The 12,863-nt window shown below is 41.8% G+C and overlaps 1 protein-coding gene across 2 annotated transcripts in view; it reads left to right on the top strand.

Annotated features, from left to right (window-relative positions):
* Positions 1-12,863, top strand: part of CCDC25 (coiled-coil domain containing 25) — a 39,321-nt gene that overhangs the window by 13,265 nt on the left and 13,193 nt on the right. For both annotated transcript variants that reach the window (XM_021698794.2, XM_021698793.2), the window contains 4 exons: positions 621-672; positions 6,399-6,474; positions 11,120-11,223; positions 11,432-11,634. In XM_021698794.2, coding sequence (XP_021554469.1) covers positions 621-672; positions 6,399-6,474; positions 11,120-11,223; positions 11,432-11,634 — 435 coding nt within the window. The remainder of the gene's footprint in view (positions 1-620; positions 673-6,398; positions 6,475-11,119; positions 11,224-11,431; positions 11,635-12,863) is intronic.

The raw sequence follows: 12,863 nt of genomic DNA, 5'->3' as shown, positions 1-12,863 counted from the left end.
AGGCAGGATGAATTGTTGGTCTGACCCATTTTATGACTCTTCCAACTCTGTGCTTCTCTTTGGGTTGTTTTGCCATTGCTTGAAAACTTAGGATGTCCCAAACCAAACCTCTCATCTTTTTTTCCCAAACTGGTGTCTTCTCCAGCTGTAAAGTATTTCTCTCCTTGGTCCTGCCAGTCTCCCAGGCTTGCAACACCGCAGTCTTGATGACTTCTTCCATTCCTTTCTCTCCTTACCTGAAATTCCTTTCTCTGTGTTTCCTCTAAGTCCCATGCTTCAGTCAGGGACCCTCTAAACCTCAGTCCATCAATGAAGCCTTTGGTCATGGATAGCTCTTTCTCACTGGAAAAATCACCCTTTCCGGGGCATTTCCATTTATCATCTCTAGTATTCATCTTGGCACTTAGTCTCACACAGCTGCAGAACCTTCCATGTTTATCTTACCTCTCCCAGTCAATAGTGCCTTTGGAAGCAGTGACTGTGTTTTATACTCCCTATGGTGCTTGGCATGTGGTGAGCACTGAGTTAATACTTTCTGGATTGGAATGCTTTAAAGGCAAGGGGTCTGAGGAGGTGGTTGTCTTGTACCTCTTGCTAAAAGTGGTTTTCATTCTTTGTAGGTTTCATGTGGACAAACTCTCTTCGGCTCATGTATACCTTCGATTACATAAGGTAACTGGATTTAAACATGGACTCATGACTTTTTCTCTAGCTATGAGCATCCTATCTTGTCCTCTGTCCTTTTTTTGCAGTTTAAATTGCTTCAAGTAATAAATACGTACAAAAGTTGGAAAATCAGCAAATGAAGAGATGTCTTACCCCTGACCTGGAAAATCACTAAGGGAAAGTCTGGTGATTTTTGGATACTTGGAAGGGGGCATAGTCCATATACCCCAGCTAGAACCACTGTCCCCACTGCGTAATTATCCTACCAGTTCAGCTGTGTGGTTTGTCACCTCTGCTCTCTCTCCCTTTCATTTCAGTGGACAATTCCGGACCTTCTGTCTTTTCCCGTGGAGATCATGTGTGGTTCCTTCTCACACTCCCTCACCGAGGGTGGATATTCCCAGTTATCAGGGGCTTCTTTGGGACATTTAAAACAGCATTAGAATAGTAAGGGGAAAAGATGCAACGTTTCCTAGTAACATAAAAGCACTGTTTTTGTTTTGTTTTGTTTTGTTTTGTTTTTTGAGGTAGTGGAGGTGTTCTCTGGAGCAGAAGACTTTATTTTTTATTTTAAAGATTTTATTTATTTATTTGTCAGAGAGATAGAGAATGAGTAAGCACAAGCAGGGGGAGTGGCAGGCAGAGGGAGAAGCAGGCTTCCCACTGAGCAAGGAGCCCAATGTGGGACTCCATCCCAGGACCCTGGGATCATGACCTGAGCCAAAGGCAGACACTTAATGACTGAGCCACCCAGGCGTCCCAAAAGCACTGGTTTTCTAATGCCTTTACTTTCATATATTTTATTTATTTTATTTTATTTTTTTTTAAAGATTTTATTTATTTATTTGACAGAGAGATAGCGAGAGAGGGAACACAAGCAGGGGGAGTGGAAGAGGGAGAAGCAGGCTTCCTGCAGAACAGGGAGCCCGATGCGGGGCTCGATTCCAGGACCCTGGGACCATGACCTGCACCTAAGGCAGACGCTTGACAACTGAGCCACCCAGGCGCCCCTCATATGTTATATTTTATACAGTTGAATCATAGGGTATATATACTTGCTATATGTATTACTTTTTTTTTTTTTTAACGTCTTACTTTGGAATGATTTTAGATTTAGAAGTTGCAGAGATAGTACAGAGTTCCCATATACCTCGTGCCTAGTTCTCCCTCCATTGTGAACATTTTATATTATTATGGCAGATTTGTTAGAACCAAGAAACCAACATTGGTACGTTACCATTAACTAAACTCTGGACTCTATTTTGATTTCACGAGTTTTTCCATTAATGTCCTCCTCCAGCCCAGTGTCCCACATTGTGTTTAATTGTCATGTATGCCTAGGCTCTGGTCTGTGGCAGTTTCACACTGTAAAAGTGTGAGACTCTCCCTGTTTCTCATGACCATGACAATTTGAGAAGTATGGGTCAGGTTCTTGACAGAATATTACTCAATTTGAGTTTATCTGATGTTTTTCTCATGACTGATGTTCTGGGTTTTGGAGGAAGAATAGCACAAAGGTGGAGTGCCCTCCTCATCACATCATGTCAAGGGTACCTGCATTAATAGAACTTAGCACTGATGTTGCTAACCTTCATCTCCTGGCCAGCCCAGTGTTTGCCAGGTTTGTCCACTAGAGTCTTGTTTTTCTCCCCCCTTCCATACTCTGTTATTTGGAGACAAGTTACCAAGTCCAGCCCATACTCAAGGGGATGGGGATGGAATTAAGCTCTACTTCTTGCAGTGGGGGGGAGTATTTACATATATAAGGAAGATTCATCTCTTCTCCCCTATATATTTAATACAGTAGTTTATTTGTATCACTATGGACTCATATGTTTATTTTATACTCGGGGTTATAATCCAATTCTGTGTTATTTGGTAGCTGAAATTGTCCCAGCTTTAGTTGGAGCTCTTTCAGCTTGGCTCTTGTGTTCCTTTGATATGCTCCCATCCTTTGGTTTTTGAGCACTTCCTTGCTGTCTGGCTCTCTAAGATGCTATGGGCTCATCTTGTATTTTCCCTGCCCCAGTCCTTGAATCGGCCCTTTCTCCAAGCAACCCTGATTCCTTTTATTGGGGAGTGGTATTTAGAAGCCAAGATCTGGACGTGGTGTGCTCACTGCTCCTGGAGTGTCATTGCTTCTAGGCCCTGTCAGAGGGCTAGGAACTACATGTCTGTATACATGAGCTACGGAGCTAGGAACTACATGTAGGTATACTAACGCATGTTAGTAATTCCTGTGAATCTTTGTTTCTGTGTCTCCATTTGTATCTATGTTAAGCAAAACATGAGCTCATACTGATGTCTTTGACAAATCTGTTATTACAGAGGCCATTCTAGCCTTTTCTCCTTGCTTCTCTGTTATTTCCTTCTCAGCGCGAGAAGCCTGGTTCCCACCATCCACCATCTGTTTGCTTATTTGATTGCACTATTTGTGTAAGTGGTTTCAGATTTGTTAAGCTGTCTCCCCATTCAAAACAACTTTATCAACTAAAGTACAGTGTTTGAGTGCAATTATTTTTGTCTTTTTGCCTTTAGTTTCCAGTCAAAATGCTGTTTTCCAGAGTTATTTGTAAGCTGCTCTATTTTTTACCGCACGCCTTTGAGAGATGTCATGCCATGCACTTAGATTTTTTTTTGTTTACGTTCCATCCTGTTGTATTATTACAGTTGTTAATTCCCCTAGTTGATTGTATGACTCTTTAAAGTGACAGTGTGATAAACTTTCATCTTACCATATTATTTTCATATTTATTGTTTTGACGGGCTGCTTTGAGTTGGTAGATAATATGCCACAATTAATACGAAACCTCCCTTTCAGAATATAAGTTGTTTACAGTTTTCAACATTATGAATCCCCAACAAGAAATTTTCTTTATGAACCATATTCTGTTTTCCTTTCGAAGTAAGTTTTTTACAATAATTCTCAGAAATGGAGTCACTGAGCCAAAAGATAGAAACATTTGGGAAATCTTTCAGAGGCCAATTGCTCTCTAAAAATAATTGCACTAGTTTAAAATGCTACCTGATACATACAGGTTTTCCAAACCCTTCCTGGGATTTTACAACTTAAAAAAAATAGCAACCTTTTGACAATTTTTAAATAAGTATAAGATGCTATTTCATTATGATTATAATATTCACTTCTTAATCTGTTAGCAAGGTTATACACTGTGCCCCATCTTTATTTATACTCCTTATGTTTTTGAGAACTGTATTGTAAAGCACATTGTGAGCTATGTCAAAAAGAGGAAGATTGTGAACTCTGCTGGAACAAAAGTCTGGATTCTCCTTGGCAACGTCTTGCCATTTTGGAACTATTTTAAGTTTAGAGAAAATAGAGTATGGTGTTACCAAGTTTCCTTTTGGTTCAGATTAAGTTTTTCTTTTCCTTTAGACTCATCTGTGTCAGAAAATGGAAATAATAGTGGTAGTCCCAAGTTCACTTACTACCAGTTACTCCTTGTTTGAAAAGAAGTTTAATTTCATTTTCTTTTGGAAGCAACATCATGTGCTCAATAAAAATATGTGCTCTTTGGGGATCGTTTATCTGGTTGATCTGCAGTAAGTGGCGTAGCCTTTTGTACTTAGTAGGTACCAAGTGAGTGTTGGAGATGGAGTAAAACCAGGCGGTTGGGGACCCAGATTGCTGGAGGGGAGCCCTAGCTGTCCTGCGTACTAGCTGTGGGACTTATTGAGCAAGTCACCTAGCTGTGCCCGTTTCCTCATCTGTAAGAGGGAGCTAACAGTACCTATCTTCTTGGGCCATTGTGACGATTAAATGAGCTAGCGTGACTGAAGCAGTTAGAATAATGCCTGGCACATGTTAAGCATCGTATGTGTTAACTTTTTGGTTGTTGAATTCAGTTGAATTCAACCCAGATCTTGAAGATCAGAGATACTCAGCAGTGTTCTTTCCTAGGCTTCTTTGGTTTTTGAAAACCCATAGAAAACCCTCAGCTGTCCAGAGGTCTCTTACCTCATTGACAGAGATGGCACAAAGCCCACAGTCAAAATTCTGACATTTATGTATTGAGAGCACCTCAGACTCTCCAGTCAGAGTTTACTCTGACTTTATGCATAACGCTAAGCTGAAGGATTGGTTTTTGTTTTTTTTTTTTAAGTCTGCTCGTATTATATTAGAAGTAGCCAACAGGAAGATGAGCTTGCTTCAGGAATAGTGACAGACACAGGTAGCAAGAAGGGATATGAGGATGTAGGCTGACATCCAGGACCAAGAAACTACATTTCCACAAGAATTCCAAAGGCACTGTACTCTGGGGTCAGTTGCTACAACCCTTGGGCCTGGGTTCATCTCTCAGCTCTGTCACTTACTAGATTTAGGGGACCCTAGCCCAGTTATTTAACCCTGCTAAGCTTTATTTTCATTGTTGCTAAAGTGAAGATAATACTATCTTTTTCATATGGCTGTTTACTTAGTGCCTGGCACATGGTGGGTACTTCAAAAGTGGTAGCTGTTTTGTTTTTTAATTATGTTGATTTATTTAGAATAGGGTCAGTCTGCTTCTGTGTATTTTTGACGCTCCCGAAGGCATCACTATCACCATATTATGGCCTAGTGTAATGGTTGATACTCTTAGTAATGACATTGTGTTATCAAGATGCTAAATTCAGAATCCTTTCTTTAAGTGGCCAGGGAATTGCACATTATGAGCTATGTTATTAAAGTAGTGGCAAACTTAAATCACGTATTTTTTGGGTCAACGTTATGTATTTGAGAGATCCTCATTTTAAAACATTTTAAAAACAAACAAAAAAAATTCTGAAACGTAATGGAATAAACTTAATTTATCTCCTGGGCGCCTGGGTGGCTCAGTTGGTTAGGCGACTGCCTTCGGCTCAGGTCATGATCCTGGAGTCCCGGGATCGAGTCCCGCATCGGGCTCCCTGCTCAGCGGGGGGTCTGCTTCTCCCTCTGACCCTCCCCCCTCTCATGTGCTCTCTCTCATTCTCTCTCTCAAATAAATAAATAAAATCTTTAAAAAAAAACAAAAAAACTTAATTTATCTCCAGTTATTTAGGTAGGTGGCACATTTCATTCCCATACAGAAGTGCTGCTTTAATCCCATGCCTAGCTGGAGCCAGTACTGAGGTGATTCCCACTTGTTCGGCCTTTGAAATATTTTTGTTCTTTTGGAATGGCTTTGCTTTTTCAGCTTTGACTTTGTTACAGTATCTGTACAGAAAATGAGTCAATATTATTTTTCCCTTAGGGTGGGTGGTTATATCAAACACACGAAGAGCGGGGTTCCTAATTAAGGCTGATGGATGACCTACCTCAAACGATGTTTGAGACTCAAGACCATAAGATATCTCTTTGAAAGGAAGGTCATAGGGACCTCAGCAAAGAAGACTTCCAATTATCAGAAATAGGCACCATTTCCCCACAAGGTTTCCAGAAGTAAGAATGAAGAGAAGAAAGTGACAAGAAAGAGGAGAAAGTTCCTGAGACATAATTACAGTTAGTACTTTAGTGGTTTTCTTTTATACCCTTTTCACCCACTTATTAAGTATTCATATTTTCCATATTACTTGTACTGCCTTCTCTCAAACATTCCCATAATAGACTTCATTTTTCAGTGTTCTGAAATACAGTGAAGAGCCTCTGCTTTTAATAAAGTTGTGCCTAGTAAGGCAGTAAAGCCCTATAAGTGCTCCAGTATTGATCAGTGACAAGGTAGTGGACCATCTGGTTTATTTTTATGTTCCAGGGGGAGAAGATAGAAGACATACCAAAGGAAGTCCTGATGGACTGTGCCCATCTTGTGAAGGCCAATAGCATTCAAGGTCAGTTCTCTTAGAGGTGTTTTCAGAATTAACACCAGTATCTGTATCTGAAATTGAATACATTTTAGAGAACATGTCAGTGACTTGGGCTTGAGTCAAATGAATAATATGTAATATACCTTTCCCCTGTTTTGTTCTGCTACCTGTCCGAGAACTGAAAGCTAATCTCTCCACCCCTCTCATGTTCGTGGTCCTTTCTCAGCTCTTTCTACTGTGTTCCCCTTACCTTGACTAGAAGCTTGTCTAAACCTGCCTACCCTTGATGTTATTCGTAGAAAGGTTTTTGGGGGTGCCTGGGTGGCTTAGTCAAACTGATTCTTGCTTTCAGCTCAGGTCCTGATTTCATGGCTCATGAGATCGAGCCCCTCGTGGGGCTCCACACCCAGCGGGAGTCTGCTTGGATATTCTCTCCCTCTGCCCTTCCCCCAACACGTGTGCACGCGCTCTCTCTCTCAAATAAATCTTCAAAAAAAGGTGGGGGGCTTTTGGAAATGAGGTTAGGTTAATAGCTAAGCAAGAGATGTATGTCATGGCTTTATTTTTAATGCTGTGTGATGTCTTTCTTTCCATCATTTGTTCTTAAATTCTAGAACTCAAGTCTCTATATCCCTGTTTCTTACTTTTTTTTTCTCTCCTTCTCCTCTTTCATACTTTATTCTCCCTGTATATTGTGAAGGTATCGAGTCTGTTGATCTTCTTATCTCCCAAAGAATCTCATTTAGTTGGTCTGGGGTGATCCATGAGTATCTGTATTTTTCCAGTGTTCTCCGGGAGATTGTAATATGTACAGAGGGTTGGTTGAGAACAATTGTCCTGTTTTAGGGGAGGCCTGTAATTCTGGGCTTGGTGCTTGTTTAGTTCTGTCAGTAGTAGATTTTTTTTTTTTTTTTTAAGAATTTTATTTATTTGACAGAGACAGAGCAGGAGAGCACAAGCAGGGGGAGCAGCAGAGGGAGAGGGAGAAGCAGGCTTCCCACTGAGATAGGAGCCCAATGTGGGGCTCGATCCCATGACCCTGGGATCACGACCTGAGCCGAAGGCAGTCGTTTAAACAACTGAGCCACCCAGGCACCCCTGTCAGTAGTAGATTTAATTGGTCAGTAGTCAGTACAGGTCAAGAAGGACAATTTTGGGGGAGGAAGTGGGAGTTAAAAAGGGGAGCCAGGAGATGGTGTTCTGCTAAGAATGGTTGAGCTAGTAGGTTGGATTTGGGGGTGTAGGACACAGAGCTAGAGTGGAGGTAAGTTTGGTTTGATGTGAGGTTGAGAGATTATCCAGAGGGTTGGAAAGAAATATGGTTTGGATAGAGGGCAGACACTTAGCTGATAGTAGGTACCAGGGTTGGAGATTACAGGATAAGAGTTGGCCAGTGTACCCCTTCCTCATCACTTAGACTAAGTTGGACAGCTTTACTGAGTCAGATACCTAGCCAAAGAAAGTAGAAGTCTGGTCGTGTAGAGTCACTGGTTTTCAACACCGTAAATCATTAAATTGCAGTTAGTCTTTTAGGACATTCCATTTTTATGAGCAGAACAGAGTTTTTAAGATTTCCAGTCACGAGCTTCAGTTATTAAAGTAAAAATAATAAAATTAAAACAATCATTATCCTCTTGTGTGTTGCAACCTCTTTCACATGGTCTTGTTTCCTTTCCATGCCCCTGGCTAGCAGATGTGACTTTATTAAAGGGTCTTTGGACTCTTTATTCTGGGCCTGGCCTCTTTATTCTTAATCTCTTTATAGTTTACTAGTTCTAGAGAAAACAGAAAAGGCAGAAGAGTCATGACACTGCCCTCCTCTGCTCTCCACTTCAGCCTTCCACAGTGAGAGCTCACTTAGCAGAATAAGGAGCTAAGCCCAGGAGCCTCACGCATGAATTGACAGCAGAGGATGCTGAGGATGCTCCATTTGCGTTGCTGTGCAGTTAAAATATTTCCCCCCCCGCTAGACTGCCTTTGGCTCTCAGAACCAAGGAAATTGGGTTAAACTTGTTTGTCATCATAGAATCTGGTCAGTCAGTTTATTCATAGAATCTTTTGCCAGAGTAAACTTTCTAAAGTCTTAGAAACTTTCTATGACACGCCTCACCTTAATTATACATATAAGTCCAGACTTCTTCAGCTAGAAGCTAAGCATCTCTGCTCTGACTACAGACTTTTTTCCCTTCACGTATTTCACCCTCCAGCCAAAGCACGTCTTGGCTGTTTTCCTACCATATATCTCTGCTTATGTTGTCTCCCCTGTCCTCAGTTTTGTCTGCCTTTCCGTCGTCCCGTGTCTAGATGCAAGCTAAGGTTCAGGGTCCACCCAGTAGTTGTAGTAATGGTAGTAATAGCTAACCTTGAACATTAATTACATGCCTGGCACTACATGCTAAAACTTCACCGATTATTTCACTTATCAACCCTCCTGAGATATGTGTTATTATTTTCATTCTAGAGATGAGTGAGCTGAGCTTAAGGGAGTTAAGGAACCTGCCCAAGGTCTCAGAGCTCTGAAGTGTGGTGGTGGGTGCATTTGAAGTCAGTCTGACCTGAAAGTCTTCTGTCTTAACCACTAAACTGTATTAACCTCTCTGATGGAGCCTTTCCCTTCTTCCAGCGTGGGTGACCACTGCCCTCTCGGAGCAGCATTAGGACTTTACCTGTACCTTTCCAATAGCATTTGATGAGTTCTGCTTTTCTTTCTTTCTTTTTTTTTTCCTAAAGATTATATTTATTTATTTGAGAGAGAGCGAGAGCTGGGGGGAGGGGGTGGGGAGGGCAGAGAGAAAGAAGCATACTCCCTGCTGAGCAAGAAGTCTGATGCGAGGCTTGATCCCAGGACCCTGAGATCGTGACCTGAGCCGAAGGCAGACGCTTAACCGACTGAGCCACCTGGGCGTTCTGAAGAAGTCTGCTTTTCATTGAGGTTATTTATGTACTTATCTGCTTTCCTTTAGTCTTGGAAGACAAGACCCATTATCTGATCCATGTTTGGATCTCCTGTAGCACCACACACATGGAGATTTTTTTAAATCTTAATTTTGAAAAAAAAAATTTCAAACCTACAGAAACGTTGCTAGAGAAATACAACTCCTGTATGCCCTTCACTTAGATTCAATAATTTTTCCATATGTATTTGCTTTCTCTCTATAATGTTCTAATTATTCCTTTTTTTAGCTGAATCATTCGAAGGAAAATTATAGACCTCGTAACTCTTTAGCATGTCCTAAGAACAAGGACATTGTCTGAGTAACTGCATTACTGTGACCAGATTCAGGAAGTTTAACATGGCTAGAGTACTGTCATTTGATATATAGTCCATATGTAAGTTTTTCCAGTTGTCCCACTACTATCCCTTTATAGTATTTCTTTCTCTCTCTCTTTTTTTTAAAGATTTTATTTATTTATTTGAGAGAGAGAGAATGCACAAGCAGGGGGAGCTACAGGCAGAGGGAGAAGCAGGCTCCCTGCAGAGCATGGGGAGCCCGATGTGGGATTTGATCCCAGGACCCTGGGATCATGACCTGAGCTGAGGGCAGAAGCTTAACTGCCTGAGCCACCCAGGCGCCCTAGCATTTCTTTTTCTGATCCAAGATCATATGTTATAGTTACTCATCATGTCTCTGATCTCTTTTAATCTAAAGATACTTCTTTGTCTTTCAAGACATTGACACTTTGAATGGAGACCAGTTGTAGGATATCCTGTGATTTGGGTTGGTCTGATGCTTCCACTTGAGTAGGATCACATGCATTTTCAGTCAGGAATAACATATAAGTGAAGTCTTGTGTGTTACAATCAGGACTCACATGGTGCCATTTTGCTCCATTTTTGATGATGTTAATTTTGATCACTTAAGTAAGCAGTTATTCACCAGTTTTCTCCAATGTATGTGGTGATTTAATAAACTATATAATATACTGAAAAGGGCCTTAAAGAGTGTTGGGCCAGTGATTAAACTGGGATTCTTCAAGCTGCCTGAGAAGCGGTCCGGGGCAGAGGGGAAATGAGAGGTGGAGGTGGTAGGAGGAATGAGTGGGGTATGGGGTACCCGGCACCCCTTTCATCTAGAGCATCTCTGCTTTTATTACTTTGATATGTTTTCTTTGGTAAAAGAGGTACTACCACTGTGAAAAGAAACAAACAAACAAAAAATTCTACTAGTCCGATCTCTTCCTGTTTCAAATGAGATTCCGGGAGCCCTGGGCACGTTCCCTAAGTGACACAGCTGGTTTGTGTTGGTTCCAGGGTCTCGTGCTGGTCTCTTGAATCCCAGACCATGGCTTTTTGCTTTATCTCGATGTTTAGCCTTTACTGAATCAACGACTCCATTGGGAATCTGAGGGAAACCTGTTTGGTCCATTTCTCTTTTTAAAAAATGCGTATCATAAATTTTGTTTTCACTATTTGGGAGTCTCAGAAGTCCCTGAAGCTAATCCACAGACCCCTGCTTTCCTTCATAACACTATTGCTTGAATTGTGTTGGTCACCTTTACCATCTGCCTTTCGTGGGTGGGTTCAAAAAAAAAAAGTATTTGGTGGTTTGAATCCCTCAGTGGCTGTTTGCACTCAGCCTTTCCGTTTGTTGGATTTTGGTAATTGGCCAGTGGGTGAGGGAACTCAGTATGCTCCGGCCCTCATGTTGAAGACAGTCTCTCTTGGCAGGCTGCAAGATGAACAACGTTAATGTGGTATATACACCGTGGTCTAACCTGAAGAAAACAGCCGACATGGATGTGGGACAGATAGGCTTTCACAGGCAGAAGGATGTAAGTGTTGTGCGCCGCGGTGGGAGGTGCCATGGAGCCCCGGGCTTTTCCGTCTCCTGCCTTCATTGTTGAAGGCTCAGCATGACGTATGCCTTCTAAATCCCTTTTCAGCTGGGTTGTTTGGCCCCTAGAAAGCATTGCCTCTGTTCTGGGGGGGGGGAAACCTACAATAAAGATTCAGTATTGTTCCCTCCCATCTCCCTCAAAGGTGAAAATTGTGACCGTGGAGAAGAAAGTGAATGAGATCCTGAACCGATTAGAAAAGACCAAAATGGAGCGGTTCCCAGACCTCGCGGCAGAGAAGGAATGCAGAGACCGAGAAGAGAGGAATGAGAAAAAAGCCCAAATTCAGGAAATGAAAAGGAGAGAGAAGGAAGAGATGAAGAAGAAGCGGGAAATGGACGAACTTCGGTATGTCGGAGCTGTGGTGTTGGTGTTGACCTTGGAGATTCCTTGCTGCTGATTTTCATCAGGGACCAACCCGTAGGAAGGATATACTGGTGGAGGGCAGGACAGAGAACAGACTTGGGGCCTGAGACGGTCTAGGAAAAGGCAGTTATGCTGAGGCGTTGGTCAAATGACGCCCTTTTATAGGGACGGGATATGAGTGTGTGTGAAATAAAAGAGCTAATTTTATTCTTAGATAAACCATCATCTTTAGAGTTTGGTTTGTAAACATCTTCAGGAAAAGACAAGATGTTATATTAAGGATTTAACATTGACTCGCTGTGGTACTTGAATAAGGTGGTCTTAGCTCTGAAGGCCTATGCTAGTAATTCTTTTTTTTTTTTTTTTTTAAGATTTTATTTGTTTATTTGAGAGCGAGAGCACGAGCAGGGGTGGGGGGTGTAGGGGGAGTTGAGAGGCAGAGGGGAGAGGGAGAAGCAGACCCCCAGCTGAGCAGGGAACCTGATGTAGGGCTCAATCACTGGACCCTGGGATCTATGACCTGTGCCGAAGGCAAACACTTAACCCAGGTGCCCCACTGCTAGTAATTCTTAAAATTTGTTTTTTAAAAGAAAAAATTTTTTTCGTAAGTTAGAAGTGATTAATGTAATGAGGCCTACCCCAAAGCACTACACTTTAAAATGATAAATAGTAGGGGGTGCCTAGCTGGCTCAGTCAGTAGAGCATGTGACTCGATCTTGGGGTTGTGAGTTCAATCCCCATGTTGGGTGTGGAACCTACTTAATAAAATAAGATATAAAATCTTTAAAAAATAAACAAAAATAAGTAAGTAAAATGATAAATAGTAGTTAAAATACAACTTGAGTCCTGAATTTCTAGTGTATGAGAATCCAGACTGAGTCTTCTGTGGCTCCTGTAACAAATTATCACAGATTTAGTGGCTTCAGACAACATAGATTTCTTACCTTACAGTTCCATCCATTCATATGTTAGAAGTCCAGCGTGGTTCTCAGTGGGCTAATATCAAGGTGTCAGCTGGGCTGTGTTCCTTTCTGGAGCTCTAGGGGAGAATCTGTTTCCTTTTCCAGCTCCTAGAGGCCACCCACATTCCTTGGCTTGTGGCCCCTTCCTCCATCTTCAGAGCTGGCCACATGCATCTCTGAGACCCTCCCTCCAGAGTCGCAGCCCCATCTCTGACCACAGCCTTCTGTACTGTTGAGGACCAGTGCAGT

This window comes from Neomonachus schauinslandi, chromosome 2, assembly GCF_002201575.2.
Source record: "Neomonachus schauinslandi chromosome 2, ASM220157v2, whole genome shotgun sequence".
Taxonomy (NCBI): Eukaryota; Metazoa; Chordata; class Mammalia; order Carnivora; family Phocidae; genus Neomonachus; species Neomonachus schauinslandi.
Note: the sequence above shows the minus strand (reverse complement) of the source record. Positions and strands in the feature narration are given on the sequence as shown.